The following is a 23521-nucleotide window of genomic DNA, read 5'->3' on the forward strand; positions in this document are numbered from 1 at the left end:
AAAAGATCCTGAATAGACAAAGTAATGCAGAGAAAGAACAACAAAACGGGAAGCATCACACTTCCCAATTTCAAGCAATATTATAAAGCTATAGTAATCAAGAGTATAATACTAACATAAAAACAGACCAATGGAACAGAATTGAGAGCCCAGAAATCCATGCATGTACAGTCAACTAATATTTGACAAGGGAGCAAGAATACTTAGTGGAAAAAGACAGTCTCTTCAATAAACGGTGCTAAGAAAGTTGGATAGTCACATGTAAAAGAATGAAATTAGACCCCTATCTTAGATCACTCATAAAAATTAACTCAAAATGGATTAAAGACTTCAATGTAATACCAGAAACCATACAATTTCTTGAAGGAAACAGAAAAAAAGCTCCTTGACATGACTCTTGGCAATGCTTTTTTGGATGACACCTAAAACACGAGCAACAAAATAAAAAACAAGTGGGACGACCTCAAACTAAAATACTCTGCACAGCAAAAGAAACAGCCAACAAAAGGAAAAGACAGCCTATAGAATGGGAAAAAAATATATGCAAATGACATTTTATAATGGGTTAATATCCAAAAAATATAAAGAACTCATACAACTAGATAACAAAAAACCAAACAGTCAGTGAAAAAATGGGCGAAGGACCTGAATAGACATTTTTCCAAAGAAGATATATGAATGGCCAACAGATATATTAAAAGCTGCTCAACATCATTATTCAACAGAGAAATGCAAATCAAAACCACAATGAGTTACCAGTTCACATCTGTTAGAATACTGTTACCAAAAGATAAGAAGAGATAACTAATACTGGAGAACATGTGGAGAAAAGAGAATCCTTCCTTGTTCATAGCAGATGGGAATGTAAATTTGTGCAACCACTATGGACACCGGTATGGAGTTTCCTCAAAAAAAAAAAAAAATCCCACATAATCTAGCATTTCCACATCTAGGTATTTAACTGAAGACATTAAAACAGTATGTCGAAGAGGTATCTGCACCCCCATGTTCATTATTTACAATAACCAGACCATGGAAATAACCAAAGCGTCCACTGAACATGAATGATAAAGAAGTTGTGATATATAGATAATGGAATATGATTCAGTCATAAAAAAGGAATTCCTGCCATTTGTGACAACATGGATGAACCTTGAGGGAATTATGTTAAGTGACAGAAGTAAGAGAAAGACAAATACTGTATTATCTCACTGACATGTGAAATCTTAAAAAAAAACCCAGAAAGAGATCAGATTTGTGGCTATCAGAGACAGGGTGGGGGAGAGGAAATTGGGTGAAGGTGGTCAAAGGTACAAATTTCCAGTTATGAGATAAATAAGTACTGGCGACATATCAGCAGTCCCCAACTTTTTTGGCACTGGGGACGGGACAGGTGCTCCTATGAGAATCTAATGCCTGATGATCTGAGGTGGAGCTGAGGCGGTGATGCTAATGCTGGGGAGCGGCTGCAAATACAGATGAAGCTTCGCTCACTTGCCTGCAGTTCACCTCCTGCAGTGTGGCCCTGTTCCTAACAGGCCACAGACCGGTACCTGTCTGTGGCTTGGGGGTTGGGGACCCCTGATAAACAACATAACTAATCATAACTATAGTTAACACTGCTTTCTGGTATATGTGAAAGTTGCTGAGAGTAAATCCTGAGTTCTCATCACAAGGAAATAACATTTTCCTTTTTAAAAAATATATAAGATGATGAATGTTCATTAGACTCCCTGTGGTTATCATTTCACAATATATGTAAGTCAGATCATTCACACCTTAAACATATATAGTGCTGTATGCCAATTATATCTCAATAAAACCAGGGAGAAAAAGGCTAAGTAACTTGCAGAAGGTCACATAGCTAAAGCCAAGAGACACCAACATTCAAACTCAGTACTGTCTGGTCCAACAGCCAAATACTGCTAAGGACTTTGGTCTGTACTCTGTTCTTGGTAGGGACCCACAGAGGTTTTCAAAAATAGTGGCAAAGGTAAGAGCTGTGTTTTACTAAGATCTTTCTGCTGGAGGGTGAAACCTGGGGTGGCAGAGGCCAGGGGCAAACGGATGATGGCTATATTTATGTGTAGAGTTTATTTGGTGTTTATTCACATGCAAGCCCAAACTTTTTATTGAACACAGCTGTTTTGGAGCCGCCTAAGGAAAGCTGCAACAGTGTTCATTATCTGTAGCTGATTAACTGCTGGTGAGCCTATAGGGTGCTGTAGAGAGCAGCAGGCCCCAGGCCTGATTTTAGGGTGTAGGAAATAACCACCTTTCTAAGTCAGTTAAAAGCTCCTTGCAGTGCCTGGTGCGACCCCCCTCCTGCCCTAAAGGCTGATTTCACACAAGATTCCTGTCTTTTCCTGGCGTGACAAACAGTGCCATCCCTCTACTAGAAGATGTACCACACTTCCCAAAAGCTAACTGTAGAGAAAAGATGGAGTTATGGGGCAGTGCCACTCCACAGTTCAGTTTCTTTTATTTGAGAGGACAAGTGTCTTCCACATCCTCTGCTTTGCGGGCAGGAACTCACTGGGGAGCCCAGGTGCTGGCTGAAGCTGTAACAGCTCTGGCTTTAAGTGGACACAACTACCTCATTGACTCCGGTGTGGAGACTGAGTCTGTGTCTGATGGTCCCAGTGCTCTGAGTAACAGCCTCTATGCCCCCATTCTCCTGGTTTATTGAGAAACTTAACTGCCCAATTATCCTTTCCACCCTGGGCTCCGGGTTCTCACAGTCCAGCCTATCCTTGCTTATTCACCTTTAACATACTGGAGAAGAACGGACGGAAGGTGGTTTACACAGGTTGAGGCAAAAAGGGAAGTTTTACACAGCAATCGCTCGTAGACAGCGACTTTCCAGCCCAGTTTAGCCTGTTCAGTATGATTTCAACCTTTAAAATAGTCAAGTCTTGACTGATAATAAAACTCGCACTTTGAGTCTGAGCTTCATTTCCTCTGGGACCAAGGTTCAATCTGCGCAACCTATCCCTGCACACTTTCCAGTCTGCCTTTCTCCCTCCTCGACATGTTTCCTCTAACAACAGCCTGCTCTGACTGTGCACTTGTGTGTCAAGCCCCGTTCCCCACCCCGCCCCTCAGTGTTCCTTAGGTTTGGTGTCAGACACCACACACTGTCCAGGGACAGCACTCCAGGCTCCTGCACTGAAGATGGAAGATATATAAGGCTATAACAGAATCAATGTGTTTTTATCACCAGACATTCAACTTCCCACAACGTGCAGCTTCCCAGAAGCCCTTTAGGAGTTGATGTCCCAGATCTCAGAACTGCATGACGGTGCAGCCTGTGTAGTTGCCTCCCCAGGTGGGCACACAGACTATGAGCCCACTGTTCTTGGGGGCAGTGACTGAAAGCTCATTTGCTGCTATGGGCTCTTACTGACAGGACCTGTCAGCTCCTGACTCTTCAAAAGAGTCAGAACAGTCTGACAGGGAGGCATTTCAGCGAGGGAGCAGCTGTGGGGGCCTGACGTGGTAAGACTCACTGCCTTGTTTAGATCCTAAGTTTCAGCTGAAATACTTAACAAAAAGTTCCTCTGGGATGGCAGCCAGTGTACATCCTGGCAGAATTTCCTGGGGGGAGCAAGGACCATTCCCAACCGTGGCTTCAGAGGCAGAATGTCTCAGCTCAAAGCCAGCTCTGTAACCTTGGTGGGTTGATTAACCTCTCCATGCTTCAGCTTCCTCATCTGCAGCATGGGGATAAGAGTATCTACCTCACAGGGTAATTGTGAGGATTAGATGAGTTAATATTACATGTAAAACTCCTTAGAACAGCGTTTGGCACAGGTGTCCAATAAATGCCCCCTACTAGCATCAACAGTAGTAGTAATTTCAGCATTACCTTGATGACCGTGAGTGCCGTCCAGGCAGCTCTTCGTCCTCAGCCTGCTCTGAGGTGAAGAGCACAGCGCCCACCTCCGCCTCCGCCTCCATTACCTTGACCACAGCTAACACCACCTTTGCTGAGAATGTACGGGAAAGGCCCTTGGACTTGATTGAAGCAGACGCAGCTTCAAGTGCTGGACCTGCACCACTAGGACAAGTCATTTTTCCTCTCTGAGACCATTTGCTCATCTGAAAATGAGAACACTAATCCCTCTCACGATGGCTTCCTGGTGTGGCTAGGAGAGCAAAGCTATGACATGACTTTGTAAACAGCCCAGAGCTTGCACAGACTTAAAGATGCTCTGTAGCGCAGGCTGTGCAAGCACGAAGCACACACACCCCTGGGTCAGACAGTCTTTGGCACAACAGACCCTGAGGCCACTGCGTGCATCTCACAAGAACCCCTCTCTCACTGTCTCTTCGCTCTCTGTCAACGTTAGGTGCTCTCCAGCCCTTTTATCTCCTGACAGGGCCGTTGATATGCGGCACACCTGTACTCCCAGTGATTTGCTTGCTTTGTTCCCCCATCAACCTTCCTTTCTCTGGAGATGGAGGCCACATGACTCCCACCTGTCGGCAATGTGTCCAGCTCTCCCCCGGGCACTGGTCATCACCATAAGGCCTAATCTGGAATTAGGCCCTAGTGAGGCCTGCAGTGTGAAGGAGATTATGAAATATGTGAAAACTCACAGCAAAGGACACTTCCAGTCTCTGCATAATACCTGGAGGTGTTTGGCTCACTATTTTAGGAAGCTTCCACCCTTCCTCCCAGCACCTACCCTACGTTCTGAGTGTGGTAGATGTTTACACAGGTTTTTGTAATGAATTTCAGTCACTCAATCCACTATATCCAGGCCCTGGTGTAGGTGTTTGGGGTAGGACTAATATCTGGGTAGTAAAAAAAAGAAAAACAAGACACCTTACATGTGTAGGGCTTTAGAATTTATGAAGCACACATTATCTCATTCTATAGCTTGTCATACAAACAGGATCGGTGCAGCCAATGTTAAACTTTGCTTCCCAGATGGGAAAACTGAGGGTCGGGGAGGCCAAGTGATTTGCCCAAGGTCAGATAACCTGTGAGAGCTTCACCCGGAACTCAGGCTTCCTGGTTACAAACTGAGGGCTTTGTCCTTTACACCAGGCTATCCTGGGTGCTTTCCTATCTTTCTTGAGAAAAACACCTTCCAAATAGCTCATCCGGTGTAAATTACTGGGATCTGCACCTGTGTAAATTTCATGGGTAGGCTCAATTAAATTGGCCTCGTCACCCCAGCACTAGAAATGGAATTCACTAGAAATATCGCAGCGCTCAGGGGGTGGCGTGTTAGAGGTAGCGGGACAAGCAGAGAACAACGCTGCGGCACCCCACCTCCTTACCTTCTCCAGGCCCGCTGGATGACCGCTGCTGCCTTGTTCTTTGTGCGAAACAGCTCTTTCCTGCTTCTTTCTTTCTGGATTATCTGCAGCCGCAGCTCTACAGGGAGAAGGTCAATATTCACACTCTGTACAGAGTGAGGACCAGGAGCTGGATCAGTCTCCTTAGGTACCTGAGCATCCTCAGACAAGGTGGATATCCCCAACTTCCTGACTCCCGACCTCAACACCTCTGTGCTCTGTGGCAAATCTGAGCGCATCTCTCCTTCAAGCTTGTCCTGTGTCACCTTGTTTCTTGGTGTCCGATGGTGAAGAGGATTCTGCCCAGCATGGACCACCTCCCCCTTGGCACTGCCAGGCCGGCTAGAACCAGCTGGGGAGCACCTTCCTCCTCTGAGCTCTTGAATGCGCCTTTTCTGGGAGGCACATTTGGCTTTAGGTGCTGTGTCGTGCCGCCTGCTCGGCTTCCGGTGGCCATCCTGCTGCTGAAGGCTTGCAGCTGCCCAACTGGGGTCGTCTCCATTTTCATCTGGCCTAGCCACCCTGATACAGGAGGGCTGCTTCAAGAAGCCTTTCCCCTTGTCACAATGCTGCTCGCCAACTGTCTCACCTCTGGATTTGTCAACAGAGGAGACTCCTGGATACCTGGCGCCATCACTGCCTTCACTGGGGCTAAAGTGGACACAGGAAGATCGGCCTTTAGAATGTTCTCTAGATGTTTCTTGGAGAAACAAGGAAAAGGGAAAAGGATATTTATTGTCCAAAACTTGCAGGGCAGGTCTGTTCATTTGCTCACATAAAATATTCAGTCCCATCCTATAGCATCACCATGATAGTTACCTAGGTAACCAATATTGTGCTCACTGCTATAAGAAAGATGTGATGGTATGATTCTTAGCCTTAATTATAATTCAGTATGGCTGGTACATAGTGTGAGCTCAAAAACATACCTGTTGAATGAATGCATGAATAAATGATTTAGTGAACTGAGTAGAAGGAAAGCTTTGACTCTTACAAAAAACATGATTATGCTCAGTGAATGCTTTTCATGTCATGTTTAACAACCTGTCTTCTATCTCTGAATCTCAAGCATCTAGCTAGTACCATACAGCTACACATTCAACAAATACTTACTAGGTGTTAAGGATACAGAAGAGACTCATTACTCCTTATGAAATTTAAGGGCCAAAGGGTCTTCCCACCCCGGCATGCACTCACCTTTGAAATGTGATCTTGTAACACCTTCCACCTACAAGTGGAGTCTATGTCTCCACCCCCTTGAATCTGGGCTGGCCTTGTGACACGCTCTGATTAACAGAAGGCGGTAGAAGTGATGTGAAAGTTGTGGAGCCTAGCCCGCACGAAGACTCGTAGCATTTGCCTTCTCTTTCTCAGAGCACCGCCCAGAGAACAATATGCAAGGAAGATGGTCTAACGTACTGGAGGATGAAAGGTCATGGAGAAGAGAACTGAGACACCTTCGCCAACTGCCAGCACCAATCGCCAGACATGTGACGGAAGCCGTCTGTAGCCACATGTGTAAGCCCAGGTGATCTAGGAGAGGAACTACCCAGCCAACCCACAGAATTGTGTAAAATAATAAATCGTTTTTGTTTTAAGCCACTTAGTTTTGTGGGTGATGTGTAATGTCACAAGAGATAACCAACACACAGAAACTGATACCTAAAAAGGAGAGGTGCTGCCCTAACAAAAATCTAAAACCCACGGCACTGACTTTGGGACTGGTTGGTGAGCAGAGGCTGGAAAGGTAATGAAAAGACCATCGGTGAAGGCTGGAAGAGCAGAAAATAAATTGCTATTGAAGTCTGGAGAAAGGGGAACTGTGTTTGGTATTCAGTGGCAGAATACTTGGCACTGTTTATTCTTATAAATAGAGAACAGAATTTCAGTTCAAATTTAAATTTGCTTAAAAAAATAATTTTAATGTAAATTCAGATACTAATCTAAAAAGATATAGTCTGTAGACACAGGATACAGCCTTTATACACTACATGCAAAGTCCTCAAGCTAAGAACTTGAAGAAATTCCACATGGGTGTCACATCATGGTAGTTTAGTGAATACTGACTGAATAAATAAATTAATGAGTAAAGCATCACACTATCCTTAAGGGATATATCGCTAATGCACTGTCTCTGTAAAGTGGGTTATGGAATTATAGCCTGGAAATGTTTGTGGCCGTTGATGTATACTTTTATGTGGTTGTTCTTGGCTAGATCAGTAGTGTGGTTTAATAATAGTCGTTACTGAAGACCTACTATGAGTCATGGTCTATAACAAGTACTCCACATTATTTTATTTCTATTCATAACTGCCTTGCAGTGTGGAGAGTATACCCCGTTTTATGGCTAAGAAAACTGAAGTCCAGAGTGACAGACTGAATTGTCTAAGTCCTGAATTAGGTGATCCCAGAGACGCTTGCTGGGGGTCCACAAGGTCAAAACTATTTTTATAACAATACTAAGACATTATTTGACTTTTTCACTTTGTTGGCATTTGCACTTAGATTTCTGGAGGGTTCTCGCCATTCCCTAACTGATAAGAATGGCTCGATGTGCTTAAATTGCTTTGTACAAATAATATATTTATGCTAGATACCTCCTTTCCTTCTTGGAGTCTGGATTTTGGTGTACGCTAAGTAGATGGGACTTACACGACTGACCCATGATAAAAATCTTGGAGTCCTTGCTTTAGGTCACTTTCCTGGTAGAAAAATGTTGTCTAACTGGTTGTTAAAATTCACTGCTGCAAGATGTACGTGTGTCCTGTGTGCCTCATCTAGGAGAGGACTTTTGGAAGTTTGCACCTAGTTTCCTCCGGACTTTGCTCCATGTGCCTTTTCCCTTTGCTGATTTTGGTTTGAATCCTTTTGTTATAATAAATCATAGCCATGAGTACAACTATATACTGAGCCTTGTCAGTCCTCCTAGCAAATTACTGAACCTAGGGAAGGGTTTGGGCACCCACGACATACTAAGTAAACTCAAAACAGGATTCAACTCCAAAAATCCATGCCACATCATACTAAACTCTTGAAAACTGAAGATAAAGAAAAAGCCTTGAGAGCAGCCAGAGAGAAATGACATGTTACCCAGGAACATTACCGAGGAACACAGTTCGAATGACCGTGACTTTCTCATCTGAAACTAGGGAAGGCAGAAGGAAGTGGCACAGGTTTTTTGAAATGCCGAAAGAAAGCTGCCAAGCGTGAATTCTGTATCCACGTTAACAATTCTTCAGGAATAAAATAAAAATATTCGGACAAAGGAAAACTCAAAGAATTTGTTGTTAGCAGACCTACCTCTAAATTGGCTAAAGAAAGTTCTTCAAACAGAAAGGAAATGATAAAAGAAGAAATTTGGAGCATTCGGAAGACAAAACATCAGAAAAAAATATGCGCACATAAAACAGACTATCATTTCCCTCGTGAGTTTTATAAATTACATTTGAGGAGTGAAACAAAAATTATAAAACCACCTGATACCCGTGCAATGATATTTAAAAAAGGGGAAGGTTAATGTACCTAAATGCAAGTGGGTTTCCACATTTCACTCAATGTGGAAGATGCTGATACCAGTAGACTGTTGTAAGCCTCTTGTATATATTGTAATACTCAGAGCAATCACCACAAAAGCTATAGAAAGAGGTACACTCAAGATGGAATCCTAAAAGATGTCTCAGTAACCCAGAGGAAGGGGAGAAAAAAGAAACAGGGATGAGAACCAGAGGAAATAAATAGAAAACAAATAATAAAATGGTAGACTTCAGTGCTGACCTAATTAATCAAATGTAAGTGGTCTAAATACACCAGTCAAAAGAGCCCACAGTCCATGGTTTGGCACGGGATAACAAAGGCAATACATTTACCATTTGGCTTTCTGGGTTCTGTTCTCTGCAAGTCTGGGGAAAGAGGCTGCTCTTTCTGGAGGGCTCTGCTTGGAGACCTTCTGCCAGGAGACCCTCTGCAGGCTCTCTGCTCAGGGCCCTGGGCTGCGTTGCTGACGGGAGGCTGTTTGCTGGGGCCCCAGCTCTGCCTGTGGGGCTCAGCGTGGGTGCTGCGAGGGGCCTGGGGCCTGCAGGGATCTGGGCTCAGCCTTCCCTTCTGCTGCTCTGCTTCTCTCCGCTTGTTTTCTTCCTCTCGCTTCCTGGAAGCAAAGCCAAAGAAGAAGAGGAAAAAAATTAGGACTGTTACCTGCTCAAGTGTTCCTGAGTGAGATTTAAATTTTAAGAGGAGCTACCACATCACAGGAGGGATTTAGAAATTCACATTTTCCAGGAGCAGACTTTTCTCCAAGCTTTATAGCTCTAAGATGATGGAACTGAAAAGAATCTTACAGGTCAGCCTTTGTCCTGTCGAGATACATATGACATAACCAGCGAACTTTTTGTGAGATATAACACAATCCCAAGGTGTATGTCCCCAAGCCTTTCTCCTGTTTCAGAAAGCAACTAAGAATGACAGTTATAAGGGTAACCTTTCATTTTCTCCATTAAAATGATCATTAGCAAATCTTAATGATTATATGAAAAAATTACAAAGCACCTCACAACTGATCATGACACACTTGTGGTTGCAACCCATCAAGAGCTCTAGCTAATGAGCCAAACCCACTCATTTTGCAGATGAGGTCCAGAAGGTAGGATGATTTTCAAAAAGTCTTTGGAGTCAAATTCACAAAAACACCTCTGAGACCAATGTCCAGAAGTTTAGTGGTTTCTTTTCAATATGTTCACTTTTAAATATCTATGTTTTCTTCTATGATAGAGGGGGTCAAATATGGTGATGACGGGAAATTAGACTTGGTGGTGAGTATGCAGTAGAGTATACAGGTATCAAATTATAATGTACAACTGAAATTTATGTTATTAACTAGTGTTACCTCAATAAATTTAATAATAAATAAAAAAAGAAAATATTATCCAAAAAAAAAAAGGTCACATACTAGTAATTGGTGGCTAAGCTGGAACCTTTGGAGAGCAACAGAACAGAAGGCCAGGTCTAGAAATGAGCGGCAGTGTGAAGCCGATGGCCTGGGGCAGCCCAGGTCCAAGAAGGGGCTGAGTTAAGGACAGGGTTTATTTGACAGGCACCATGAACACAGAGGCATTTCCAAGGGAAAGAAAGGAGGGAGAAAACACGCATTCCGAGCTTCTCCTGTGTGGGCACCGACGGCACAGTGAGGAGGTCCTCAGAGTCCAGCCCTCTTTTGAGGGACCTTCTACTCAGAGGAGAATAGCTAGGAAAACAAAGGCCTAACATAGAATGGAAGAAATGTTTTAAGAGTGCTTGCGCAGAGGAAGTCGTAATTAACGTTGTCTGGAGAATCCCGTACAGAGTCTCAGCTGTTGATCCTCAAAGCCATGTAGGAGTGCACCAGGCACCTAAGCAGGAATGAATGAGGATTTCGGTCTGAGGGAGTAGCGCGGGCAAAGGCAAGCAGTATGGAAAAACCAGGCCCGTTGTGCCCCTTCTGATCTTTGATCAGTGCCTGCTATTCACAGCAGGCACCCAATACATATTTGCTACCCAGATGCCTCGGTGACTGCGCAGGAAGAGAATCCGAGTCCACTTAAAGGGTCAGTTAAAAGTAGAATGATCAGGGTGTAGTGGAGAGAAGCTTACACTAGGAGGTATAAGAACTTTTCTGGTCCTGCCTCTGCCAATAACCACAAAATGACCTCCAACGAGTAACTTTCCTGCCGAGAACACTTACATGGTAGTGTCTAACACTTACATGATAGCTTAAAATCCTGAATTGATTTAGGAGTCTGTTTGGAAACTACGTGTCTTTATAAAATCCAGGTATCTTTTGTAACAAGATGGAGAGATTTCTTTTATCAAAGTAGCTGGTATCAGAGTCCCTATCAGAAGGGGATCTTGATTAGATAAATACTTTATGAAGGTCGGGGACAGGATTGAGGGCTGGTAGAAGGTGAGACCTCCAGGGCCTAGGTGGTGACTAAGTGGCTCCAGAGAAGAGAGCTGCTCTGTCATGACACAAAGAATTTGTATGCAGCTCCTGACAGGGAGGACGGGATGAGAGAACGAGAGAGAGAGAAGGGAAGGAGAAGATGGAGAAGATGAGAGACTGGGTACTGTGCAGAGCCAGAGCCAGGGCAAAGCGAATCCACCCATGGCAAGGTGACGAGCAAGGACTTTAGATCTGTGCTCCTCACACTGTAATGAACTGAATCTCAAGACCTTGCTAAAATCTAGATTCCGATTTAGCAAGCCTGGGGTGGGGCTCAAGCTTCTGCATTTCTAACACGCATCCAGGTTCTACAGGTGCTGCTCCTCTGACCACACCTGAGTACAGAGCTAAGAGAACAGGAAAGTCTAGTCCATACCATTATGAGACACGAAATGTGATTCTTCTCGATGACACTCACTTTTTGTAAGATACACCATGCTCATACATGCCTTTAAAAAATTATTATTTTTTTATAAGCAACCTGACAAGTCGCAGAGCTAAGACACCAGACATGGAAGCAAGGACTGAGGCAGCGACCCTAAGCCCCCAAGAGGTCACAGAATTCAGATCTCCACAGACTGTGGAATTTGGAGCAAAACTTATTTAGATCTCAAGGGACAGGAAAGAGCCAGAGGATAGCTATCTGGGTCTTTGATATAAAGCCCAGTCAACTTAACTTCCCCTTCTGAAGGTCTTTCTTCCTGTGGGTCCTGATTTAAGGTCCAGGCTTGCTTACCTAATAGTTTTGTACTGAGTCCCTTCCCAGAGAAAGTGGCCAGACAGGATGTGCTAACACCTGTACAGCTCTCATACTTTTATTTGAACCTGGTTTTGTTACATGTTTTGCCAACTGCTGACACTGGAGTACGCTGCACTGCAATCGGCAGGCTAGCTGGACAACCTGTCGCCACTGGTACTTGAGATACATATAGATGCTAGCAGGTACCATTTCAGTGTGATCTGTCTGGGCAAAAGGCTGCTTTTCAGAAGGAGGTGGCAGCATCTGGGTGGTGAAGCGCTGCTAATTGATCTAAGAGCCTTGTTCCTGACAGGCGGAGGGAGTGCTGCTCTGTACCAGCGCCGACGAGAACTGCTGTAAGAGAACACTGGTCCTTTAGACAGACGCATGTGTGCACTTGTCTGGCTTGGCATCTACGTGGGGCTCATTGCCATTAAAAAGGGCTTTGAGGTGATAAACTAGACTTGGTTATATGAGCAGTCATTTCTCTTTCTTTTAGGAAACCAAACAGCTTTCCTTTTCAATTCTAAGAAGTCACTGTACAATCAGCCCCTGGGCAAACCTTGTCACTGTGGACCTTTCATGACAAAGGCAGCCACAGGATGAACAGAGGATTCAGCCTCTTAGAGTGATCGGGCTGTCCAGAAAACAAGGGGGCTCTGCCTTGTGAAGACTTTTTAGGGGGGAGGCTTGTTTTTCATTTTGGTAGAACTGCATAAGCAGATTTGGGAGAAAGGATGTTATCAGAATATATAATTAGACTCTCAACTTATGAATATAAGTATATCAATGTTTTTTAAGAAATGGATGCATTTTAAATTTTAAAAAGTCTTCTAGGTGGCACAGAGTCCAGTTGTGTAGTTCTCCAGAGCTGTGGTTCTTGATGTAAAAGTAGTGGGGAGAAGGTGGATGGGATTAGAACTGGGAATTATGCATAACCTGCATCCTATTTTATCTATTCTGCTACCTTAAAACAAAAACAGCAATGACAACGACAACACACACACACACACACACAAACACACACACACACACACGCACACAGGATACGACTCCCGAGAGTAGAACATGATCCCACATGTATGTGTCTCCCTGGAGAAAAAAAAGGTCCAGAACCACTGCTCATGGTCTAGAAGGCTGAAGGAACCTCAGTTTACTGAGGCTGACACTCGTTTGGCAGAGAGGTAAGAGACGTACCCAAGGCTATATGGTAAACTATGCTTAGAGCTGTTTTATTTCTCTGTGTAAAATTCATCTCGATAACAATTTTTAAAAAAATTTCACTCAATCATCTATCATTTAAAAAATTAATTGGGTCATATGAAGAAACTGATAATATCACATCAAAGTAACCACTAACAACATTTCAAACTAGCTTCCAGTGTGGCTTTTAGTCCTAAACTCCTAGGCTCAATAACTGTCCTAAAATTTAAGTGTTTTTTCCTTCAACTAACTTATTACAGAATGCCAAAGATCTTTAATCTCCTTGGTGGGCTATGCTATAAACTTGACCTATTTTTGGAAAGTTTAGGAAATGAATATAGGAAAAGAACCAATGTTATTCTAGTTTATATGAAAATTTAAAGAGAAAAAAAATATCCTGCCCATGACACAACAAGTAACATTTTAGCAGGAAATCTATTAACATGGCAGAATCTTAAAGTATGAAATAGTCACGCATTTTACTCTCCTTTTTTTCTATTATCTTAAGGGAAATTGGCCACACAGCAGCTTGTGACACAGTTTAGACTGTCTTTTCTACAGCAATTTTTGCAGCTCCCCTGTGTAACAGGGCTCACAGTATAACAAGGTGAAAAAGTCACCTGGGATCAGAGCTTCGACAACATCTACTTCGAGTCCTGTGTAGCACGGGGTGGAGAGGGGCTCCAAAAGACGCACGGAAGGAACCGGGGCTGCTCGCCCAGGAAAGAAGAGAGTTAAAGGACACATCATTCCTGCAAACCTCTGAAGGGTTATTGTAGGACAGAGAGGTACCCTGGAGCGTCCCCCAGCCCCCCGTCTCAAAAAACCAGATCTAAGATTCCAGGATGGGGATTTCTATAATTCAGTAACCTAGGAACCCAGCAAAAATTTTAAAACATTTATCCATGAAGACATATGCACCCCTATGTTCACCAGCATTATTCATGGTGGCCAAGACATGGAAACAACCAAGTGTCCTACGATAGATGATTGGATAGAGAAGCTATGGCACAGATATACAATGGAATACTACTCAGCCACAAGAAAAGATGAAATACTGCCATTTGTGACAACATAGATGGATCTTGAGATTATCCTAAGAGAAATAAGTCAGATAGTAAAAGCTGAGAACCATATGATTTCACTCATATGTGGGATATAAAACTGAAAGCAACAAACAATACAAACAAACAAAAACTCATAGATAACAGTTTAGTGGCTACTAGGGGAGAGTGAGGAGGTGGGGAGGTAGAAAAGGGTAAAGGGGTCGTGTATATGGTGATGGAAGATCTGACTTTGGTGAACACACAATGCAATATACAGATGCTGTATTATAGAATTGTACACTTCAAACCTATATGATTTTATTAACCAATGTCACCCCAATAAACTTAATTAAAAATATTAGTAGCCTAGATTAGGGGTCCCCAAACCCCAGGCTGTACTGGTCTGGTCTGTGGCCTGTTAGGAACCAGGTCACACAGCAGGAGGTGAGCAGCGGGCCAGTGAGCAAAGCTTCATCTGTACTTGCAGCCACTCCCCAGCGCTAGCATCACCGCCTCAGCTCCACCTCAGCTCACCAGGCATTAGATTCTCACAGGGGCACCGGTCCCTGGTGCCAAAAAGTTTGGGGAAGACTGGCCTAGATGACAATTGAAAAAAAAAGTGCCAATAAGAAACTAACTGATCAAAAGATTGCTTGATGTGTAGAGAACCAGAGCAAGGGCAGTAACTTAAATAACTTGAACGTCCAGTGGCTTCGGCATCTCACTACCGGATGCGACTGCTTGCATAACATGGCACAGACCTACCTCTGGACCTAGAAAGTTTGAGTCCCAGAAGTTGACATTTTTTTCCTACTCTATTATGTGGCTTCTACAGAAGAGCCGTATTTACCCAGTTTTGACAGAAGAAATTAATTCTCACACTGCAGAAATAAGCAGTCTCCTTCTCATTCAATGAGTACTCAAGTTTCCATTGTCATGAGTACAGGACCTAAGAGAGGTTTGAGAGATGTGATTAAAATGGCTCCCACAGAAAGGGGAGGTCTAATTAGTGTGTCCTGTTGTCGAATCGATTTAACCTGGCTTTGCCCTAGTGCCATTCTTGTTTATAAATGTGTAGGCGTGGGGCCAACTAATCTTCTTAACTTTCTTAAGGATTTGGGAGGTTAGTGGTATGCTCTGCTGTTAGCTCTGAGAACAGGAAAATCTGTTATTGAACTACGTTGCAGAATTGATGATGGAGGCTTGGCACCACTGTCTTAACAATCACTGGAAACAACACTGGCACAATTGAATAAGCACTGGATTAGGAGAAAAGCTGACTTGAGGGCCTGGTTCTGTCACTAGCAGTTACACTTATGGGTATAAGTCAGAAAAAAAGAAGCCAGGGCCGTTCCACACTGGCCTATCAGATAGGTCCATCTGGAGACAGCCTCTAGCATAAGCATGGCTGGTAGGATGATTCCCCTGAACCACATAATGGTGCAAACCCTGGCTTAGGGTAGGGTGAGATTCATGTGCCAGCTCCCTCTCTAACTAGCTGTGTGATTCCAGGCAAGTTAACCTCTGTGTTATTTTCCCACCTATGAAATGAGATTAAGGATTGTTGCCCTATTTTATCAGGTTATTATCCGGATTTAATGAATTAATGTGTAAGAACTTTGCAAGCTGTAAAGCACTCTATAAATGTAAGTAATCATTATTACTTTTATCTAGAGGTAAAGCTGGTAAGATAAGCTGCCCTGTGACTGATAGGGTTAGAAGTGAAGAAATCTCGGTGTGGCACCAGTGCCGTACAGTCTAAGAGCTGTGGGGCTGGGCCTGAGGATATTTTTATTAGAAAACACTCCGTGTTGAAACCACACAACTCCCTTTTCTGTGGGAGCCATTTTAATCATATCTCTCAAACCTCTCCTAGGTCCTGTACTCATGGCAATGGAAAATTGAATATTCGTGGGATGCAGTATCTCACAGGATTAATTTCTTCTTGTCAAAACTGGGCAAATACAACTCTCTGTGGAAGCCAGATAATGAGGTCTACGTTCAAGTATATGCAGTGGTAAATGCCTTTGCTCATATGTTTTTTTTTTTTTTAAATCATGAACCTGTCAAATAGTAATTTGCTCATGATAAATATGGATGGAGTGGGAAAACCAAATGCACAAATACATAAGCGCTGGCATGGGTTGTGAGGATAAATGGTACATAAATGTGTTTGCCACGTGAGTAAAGTAAGCAAACAAGTAAGGCCAGCGAGGTAAAGCAGTACACTTACTGAGATTCACCATAAAGGAGACCTAAGAGAGTTTCTGGCCCAATGCTTCCATTTGATAGAGGGGAAAACTAAGGCCTAGAATGATAAATGACTTATGCAAGGTCTTAGACCCAGTGTAGGGTCAGTTATTGAACATTTATTATTAAATGCTCACCGTGTATCAAGTACTCTAAAGCACTGGAGATACAGAGATAGATAACACAATCCCTGCTCTCAAGGAACTGACAATCTAGTGGGAAATCAAACCCATACATTCCTGCAGATATTGAGTTCTAGAAGTGATGAGTGCTAAAATAGAGGTATCTATATAGAGCTTTGGGAGGATGCGGGAGACTAATTAAACCAGAAGAGAAAAGAAGGCTACGCAGAACGTCAAAATGAGAAAGAAGGGAAGTGAGAGAAGATTATTTCAGGCAGAGAGAAGAGAATAAGCAAAGACATGCAGTCTAGCGCTCACAGAATCTTTGACTCAGAAGAGATCTTAGAGATGAGCTCTTTATATAATTAAAAAAAAATCCTTATATATTATCCTAGAGAATGATAATTCAATTTCTGCTGGGACATTTCCAGTGAGAGGAAACTGATTACCTCATCAGACAGAAAAGGTTTAGGTCTAACCTTTTCAGTTGGTATTGCACTGTACGTACGGGTTCTGTCAGATTTTTCTCTCTTCATTGTCGCTGAATAACAGACCTGGTAATATTTGGTCTTTGACTTCCTCTCAAGGGAATAAGAAAATGTCATTTGTTTTAGGACCTTTGACTTACAGAATGGTAGAGCTGGGAGGGACCTCAGATATCATTTAGTCCATTTTTTAAAAAACCTCTTTGTGACTCATGGACCCTGAGAATGTGATAGAAATCTGTAGATCCTCTCCCCCCAAATTCACTTTTGCTTATGACACATGAAATGCTACATATAGTTTCATGGCACTCATGGAGTACCCGGATTAAGAAATCTTCTTTTTATTTTATTGATTTTAGTTATGTATTTTATTGAAACAGAGGCTCAGAGAAATGGAATGGCATGAAGCAGAGTGATGGAAGTGGTTCCCCATGGGTCGATCACAGTAATGGGCAGGAGTCAGATCTATGGGTCAACTCTGGAGAAAGGCACTGACAAATTGAACGTGTTCAGGGAGCAGGCTGCAATAGGATCCACTATAAGGCATAAAGGAGACCTGGGGTAGGTGTGGGAGTGTCATGAGCACTTTCGTTAATTGTCTAAAGCTGGTTTATGGAAAAGGATGTAGACTTTTCTCTTTTGCTTCGAGGGCTAGCCAAAAACGAAAAGGTAGAAAAGAACTTCTGCCAGACAGAACTGTTCACTAACGGAATATACTAACTGAGAGGTACAGAATTCCTTGTCATTTGAATTTTTGAGGACACAGAACAACCTCCTATAAAAGGGATTTAAGCATCACAAGAGTGTGAACTGGGTGACCGAAACTGGACTTGATTATGTAACTCGGGATGGCTGAGACCTCAACTGTGAGGGGTTGGGAGGATGGTAGCAGTGGAGAGAAATGAGACTTGGAGATAGATATAAGTGGAAGAAAAATGTTGAAGGCTCTTATACTGCATGGCTGGTATTCAAGAATGGTAGCCTGTACAGAGTGGCGGGACAGAGAATGAAAGCAAAAGGACATGAAAGTACATTTCAAAAGAGGAATTAACAGACTCAGTGGTGGCAGCACTAGCAAGGAAATAAGGAGGCAAGAAGAGAGAGGTTGTGGTGATGAGCTGTAGGTTTCACACAGTGAGTCTGAAGCGATACTGACAACAAGACATGCAAATGGAAATGCCCCGTAATCCGAAATGTTGGCAAGTAACTAAAAGGAAGTGACCAGCAGGCAACTGACGAGTTAAGATTAGAGTTCCAGGAGGTCAAGATGTGAGACAGATTAAGAGGTTATCTACAGAGATGAAGTAATTTAAGTATTAAGAGTAAGTATATTTTTAATGAAAAAAGTATAGCAGGAATAGAAGTCTAAGGAGTTAGCCCGTAGGGCTGACCTCAGTGTGGAGACGGCATAATTAAAAAGACATGAGAAGGAAGAGTCAGAGAGGAGATCGGAGATTAGAGAGTGAAATAAAAACCTGGTAGAAAGGAAGCTTCGGGGAAGAAGAGTGATCAACATAAATACAGTCTTATTTTAGTGTGCATTCAACTGCGTGCTTTGGCAGGTAAATTACAGTAATGTTCATTTCGGCAATAACATAGGTGGTGCAGTATGAGTTATAAAGTGCTTTTAAATGGATTATAAGTATCCCTTAAATAATATTTTCTTAAAAACATGCCTTAGAAAATATGGCTAAAACGTCTCTCCCAATTTCTGTATCAGTAAATTAAAAATCACTTTAAGTTTAATGAGTTCCTTTCACATCCTTACTTTAAGGAAGGTGATTTCTGCCATCCTATAGTGATCAACTGGGAAAGGTACACTGAGGTAACATGATATGCCTAGGCCACCTTAGTCAACAAGGCAGCAGCAGCATGAACTGAATCTAACATTCTGATTTCTGCTCATTAAAACAAAAACCAAACACGAAATAAAACAGTGACTCAGATTTTAAGAAATAACTTTTGAGAAATAAAATGAAAACAGATTAATTCGGTTTCTTTAATAGTTAAATATTTCCCTTAAAGATCTATGCTACATGACAAAAGAGGTGATAGTTACAGTGTAAGAAACTCGTTTCTTTCCAATAATGGCACTCGGAGAGATAGAGAAAAGACTGTGATTGAGAAAAAGAAAAGGAGATTATAATTTTTCAGTTCTGGCAATTTCAAATATTATCACAGTAAGCACAGCTCCCATTTAAAAGGGTTTTTAAAAATGAACGTCAGCACCCAAAGTCAAATCTCCTTCCATCACCATATATTTGATCCCCTTTACACTTTTCTATCTCTTCACCTCCTTCCGGTAACCACTAAACTGTTGTCTGTGCCTGAGTTTTTGTCTGTCTCATTCTTTTGTTGCTTTCAGTTTTATATCCTACATATGAGTGAAATCATATGGTTTTCAGCTTTTACTGTCTGACTTATTTCACTTAGCGCGATAATATCAAGATCCATCCATGCTGTCGCAAATGGTAGTATTTCATCAATCTTATGGGTAATATTCCATTGAGTGTGTATGCATGTATGTATGTATGTATGTATGTTATCTATCTATCTATCTATCTATCTATCTATCTATCTATCTATCTATCTATCTATCTATCTATCTCACATTTTATCTAATCATCTATTGCAGGACACTTTGGTTGTTTCCATGTCTTGGCTACGATGAATAATATTTATGGATAAATGTTTTCAAATTTAGTTGAAATTGCTGGGTGATATTCTTAATTTTTTTGATGAACCTCCATACTGCTTCCATAGTGGCTGTACCAATTTACATTCCCTCCAGCAGTGTACGAGGGTTTCTTTTCCCCTACAATCTCTCCAACACTTGTTATTACTTGTCTTTTGATAACAGACATTCTTATAGGTGGGAGGTGGTATCTCATTGTAGTCTTGATTTGCATTCCCCTAGTAAGACGGAAGGAAATTTGACTTTGGGTGGTGAACACACAATGCAATATATATATGACGTATTATTAAATTGTACACTTGAAGCCTACGTAATTTATGAACCAATGTCACCCCAATAAATTTAATAATAAAAAAAGATGTAAAAGCCAAAAAAATAAAAAAGAACTTTGGAAACCAAGAATTAAGAACAAAGAGTACCTATCTTCCAAAATATTGAAACTAATTAGGATAACAAGCAAAAGGGTAAAAGGTGTGTGTGTGTGGGGGGGGTGAATTAGATGATTCCCAAACCTCCTTGTCATTTCATACCCTCTGGACTGGGATTTACAAAAGTCCACGTTAGGGAAAAAAAATTTGTAAACCATTATATACTCTATTTAAGTGTCATTATTTGAAACCCCGCCCTCTGTAGAGACCACCTTCTGACAAAAGAATTCTTCGTTTCCTGCCTCTACACTGAATCCAAACCCTTAGCCCCAGGTATACAGCCTCTGGGCAGCACCCGGCCGGGCAAAGGAGAGGAAGAGGAGGCTGAGATCACTAACAGTGAAGACTTGGGCATTCCCACAGAACTGGAGAGTGCCTAGAAATCAACTGGTCGAATCAGCCATGTTTTAATAGATGAAGAAACTGAGGCCCAGAGAGAGAAATGCTGTGTTCAATTCACAAGTAAATATCAGAGGCTGGATTTGAACTCAGGTCTTCTTTTGACTCTGCCATAAACGTTTTACTATGCTAGAGAAGGAGTTTGGGGGAAAGAAGGACTCCAGGGCTCCCTCTCTCCAGAAACGAAGTGGAATGTGTTTAGGTTAACACACTACTTTCTGGGGACAAAGTCAGTCACGTTGCCTTCGAAGCCTCCCACCTCATATTCAGGTAGATATGACTTCAAACTCTGAAAAAAGATTCTCACACATTAATCTGGAGTTTGTAGAAACATCAGAAGAGGGAAATACAATATTCTGTCCCTTGCAAAGAATATTTACTTGCAACTCAGGTTTATTTGGCATACGTATTACCTACTTACATTTGTCACTCACATGCAGAGAACTTTTATAAGAAGGCTGGAAAAAGAGGCATGTTGAGCCTTTAGGTTAATACTGGATTCTTGGCAAAAGTGAAGAGAAGAGAGCCTCGTTAAGAGAACAATGCAAAATATTTCCTAGGATGCTTCAGAGTCACAGAAAATAATGTTTCTGTCAGTCTCAACTAGCGAAGGCTGATATGACATTAGCATTCCAGTTCACGGTGGTATTTAACTTCTTGCTAACATGGTTTATCCTGACTTTTATTATTTTTAATTGTTATTTATTACACTTACGCTTGCTTCCCCCTTGTGGGCAAGATATGGAAGGATTCAAGAGTTGGAAGGACCCAAGATTTGGAAACTTTCAAGATGTGGCCTAGGAAGCCACCCCTCTCAGGAAACTGTCTGTCTTTCACATCTTCATCAGAAGTTTGTGGATCTATACCTGCTAATGCAATACTCTCCTGTATTTAAAGTACCCAACAGAGTATCAAAGAAAAGGCAAATCAAAGCATAATCTAAAATTAATCATTTATGGTATCACGATGTGTAATAGGCACAAATGACTATTTTGCACATTTTGTACCATTATCCAAAAAAGTGTGAGGTCCTTGAAGCAAGTATTTTGCTTTTAGTTACTCTTTTCTCTGTAGGTTCCAGCCAATAGTTCTGTATTTAGTTAAGAATTCAATTACTATTTCTTGAATAAATTACATTATTTAGTACCTATTTGTTAAGGAACAGGTTGGGGAAAGCAAGTTCTTTATACAAGTTGGTTGCTTTAATCAAATCAAAACCAGACTGTAATCGGTCTAGTGAAAGTAGGCTAGATATTGGTGTAAGTTTCTTTTGGAAAGGCAGGAAAGGTGAGAAGACCAGTTACCTCTTTGTAGCTCACTGTGGGTGGTGCTCCCACCCTCCAACTACCTGCCGTGGGTGGGTGTGGCAGTGGTTTGTCCCTGGGTTATAACATCAAGGACTAAACTAGAGGAACAGCCACAAAGTAGAGATTAGGCCTTCATCCTGAAGGACTGGTGAGCAGAAGGGGGAGATGACATGGATATAGGGCTCAAAATCATTTCGGATTCTCTCCAGAGTCCCTCTCCTGACCGCACCCCCGCCGCCCCGCCCCTTCCAACCTGATTCTGAGTTGCAAGAACACAATCTACAGCTCAAACTTACTTGGCAGCAGCATCTTTTCTCAACTGTTCATGCTTCATGAGGAGATTTTTCCGGTCTCGGAAAGCTTTCCTGACCTTGTACCCTTTGTAGACAGCTTGGATTTTGAAGGCGGCAATGTCTTGTATAGCTGCGATGGACAGGGCACCACGCTCCAGCATGAACTGGATCACTTCGTGGCGCTCACCGAGCAAAGCATAATCAAGGGGAGTGTACCTGAAACAGAAAGGGTTGTTTTTTTTTTTTTCTTTTAAGTGTTGGCATGTAATTCAAGGCACAGTTAAACTGGCAATATTACACAGTAAAAGGAAACTTCGTTCTAAGATGTGAAATATTCTCTGGCAACACTATCTTCTTACTCCAGGGCTGTTCTCTTTTCTCTCTGAGGGTCATAAAACAAGGGTAAAGCTCCTGACCATGTCCATTCCTGAGTTTTGCTCACTGGCTCACAAACGGGGGGCTGTGAGAACACAGGATCACTTTTCTTCTTCCCCATATTCCAAATAGTTCCTAGCTCCTATGTGAAAAAAGGTACTGCAAATAATATTCTGTGAGATTCAGAAGTTTGAGTCCATGATTATCTATACATAACACTTACAGAACAAAAAGTATACCTATAAATGGAGAGATTTAGTGTATGATAAGAATGGCCCATTAAATCACTGCAGAAAGAATAGATTATTAAATAGTGTTGGGACAACTAGCTAGCCATGTGGGAAAAAAAGATTCTTACATTACATTTTACTCCAAATTCATAAATACACACACACACACACACACACACACACACACACACACTCTCACCCTCACAATTAACCACACACATTCTCACCCTCACAATTAACCACTAATAATATCTTGGCAGAAATGCTTTCCTTTTTTAAAAAGAAAAATAACTACTTGGTAAAAATGACACATTTTAATAATTCAAACAGTGCAAAAAGTAAAAAAAAACATATATATAAATAAACTGTGAAAAGTATTAGAAGAAATCATGAAAGTTTTTTAAAATTGAAGTGGGAAGTCTTTCTTTTAAAAAAAGATTAAAAACTTATAAACCTTAAGATTGATAAATCTAAGTACATGAAAACAAAAATTTGCAGGGTACATAGATACAATGGAATATTACTCAGCCATAAGAAGAGATGAAATACTGCCATTTGTGACAACATGGATGGACCTCGAGATTATCGTGCTAAGTGAAATAAGCTAGACAGAAAAAGTTGAAAATTACATGATATCACTTATATGTGGGATATAAACCTAAAAGCAA

At 41.9% G+C, this 23521-nt stretch overlaps 1 protein-coding gene across 8 annotated transcripts in view; it reads right to left on the bottom strand.

Annotated features, from left to right (window-relative positions):
• INVS (inversin) overlaps positions 1–23521 on the bottom strand; it is a 127940-nt gene that overhangs the window by 20809 nt on the left and 83610 nt on the right. For 6 of the 8 annotated variants that reach the window (XM_039855775.1, XM_039855766.1, XM_039855792.1 and 3 more), the window contains 3 exons: positions 22252–22464; positions 9177–9454; positions 5293–6010 (listed from right to left, as the gene is read on the bottom strand). In XM_039855775.1, coding sequence (XP_039711709.1) covers positions 5293–6010; positions 9177–9454; positions 22252–22464 — 1209 coding nt within the window. The remainder of the gene's footprint in view (positions 1–5292; positions 6011–9176; positions 9455–22251; positions 22465–23521) is intronic. The other 2 variants (XM_039855801.1, XM_039855807.1) reach the window with 2 other exon arrangements.

The sequence above is a fragment of the Pteropus medius genome, unplaced genomic scaffold, assembly GCF_902729225.1.
Source record: "Pteropus medius unplaced genomic scaffold, Ma_sr-lr_union100, whole genome shotgun sequence".
Taxonomy (NCBI): Eukaryota; Metazoa; Chordata; class Mammalia; order Chiroptera; family Pteropodidae; genus Pteropus; species Pteropus medius.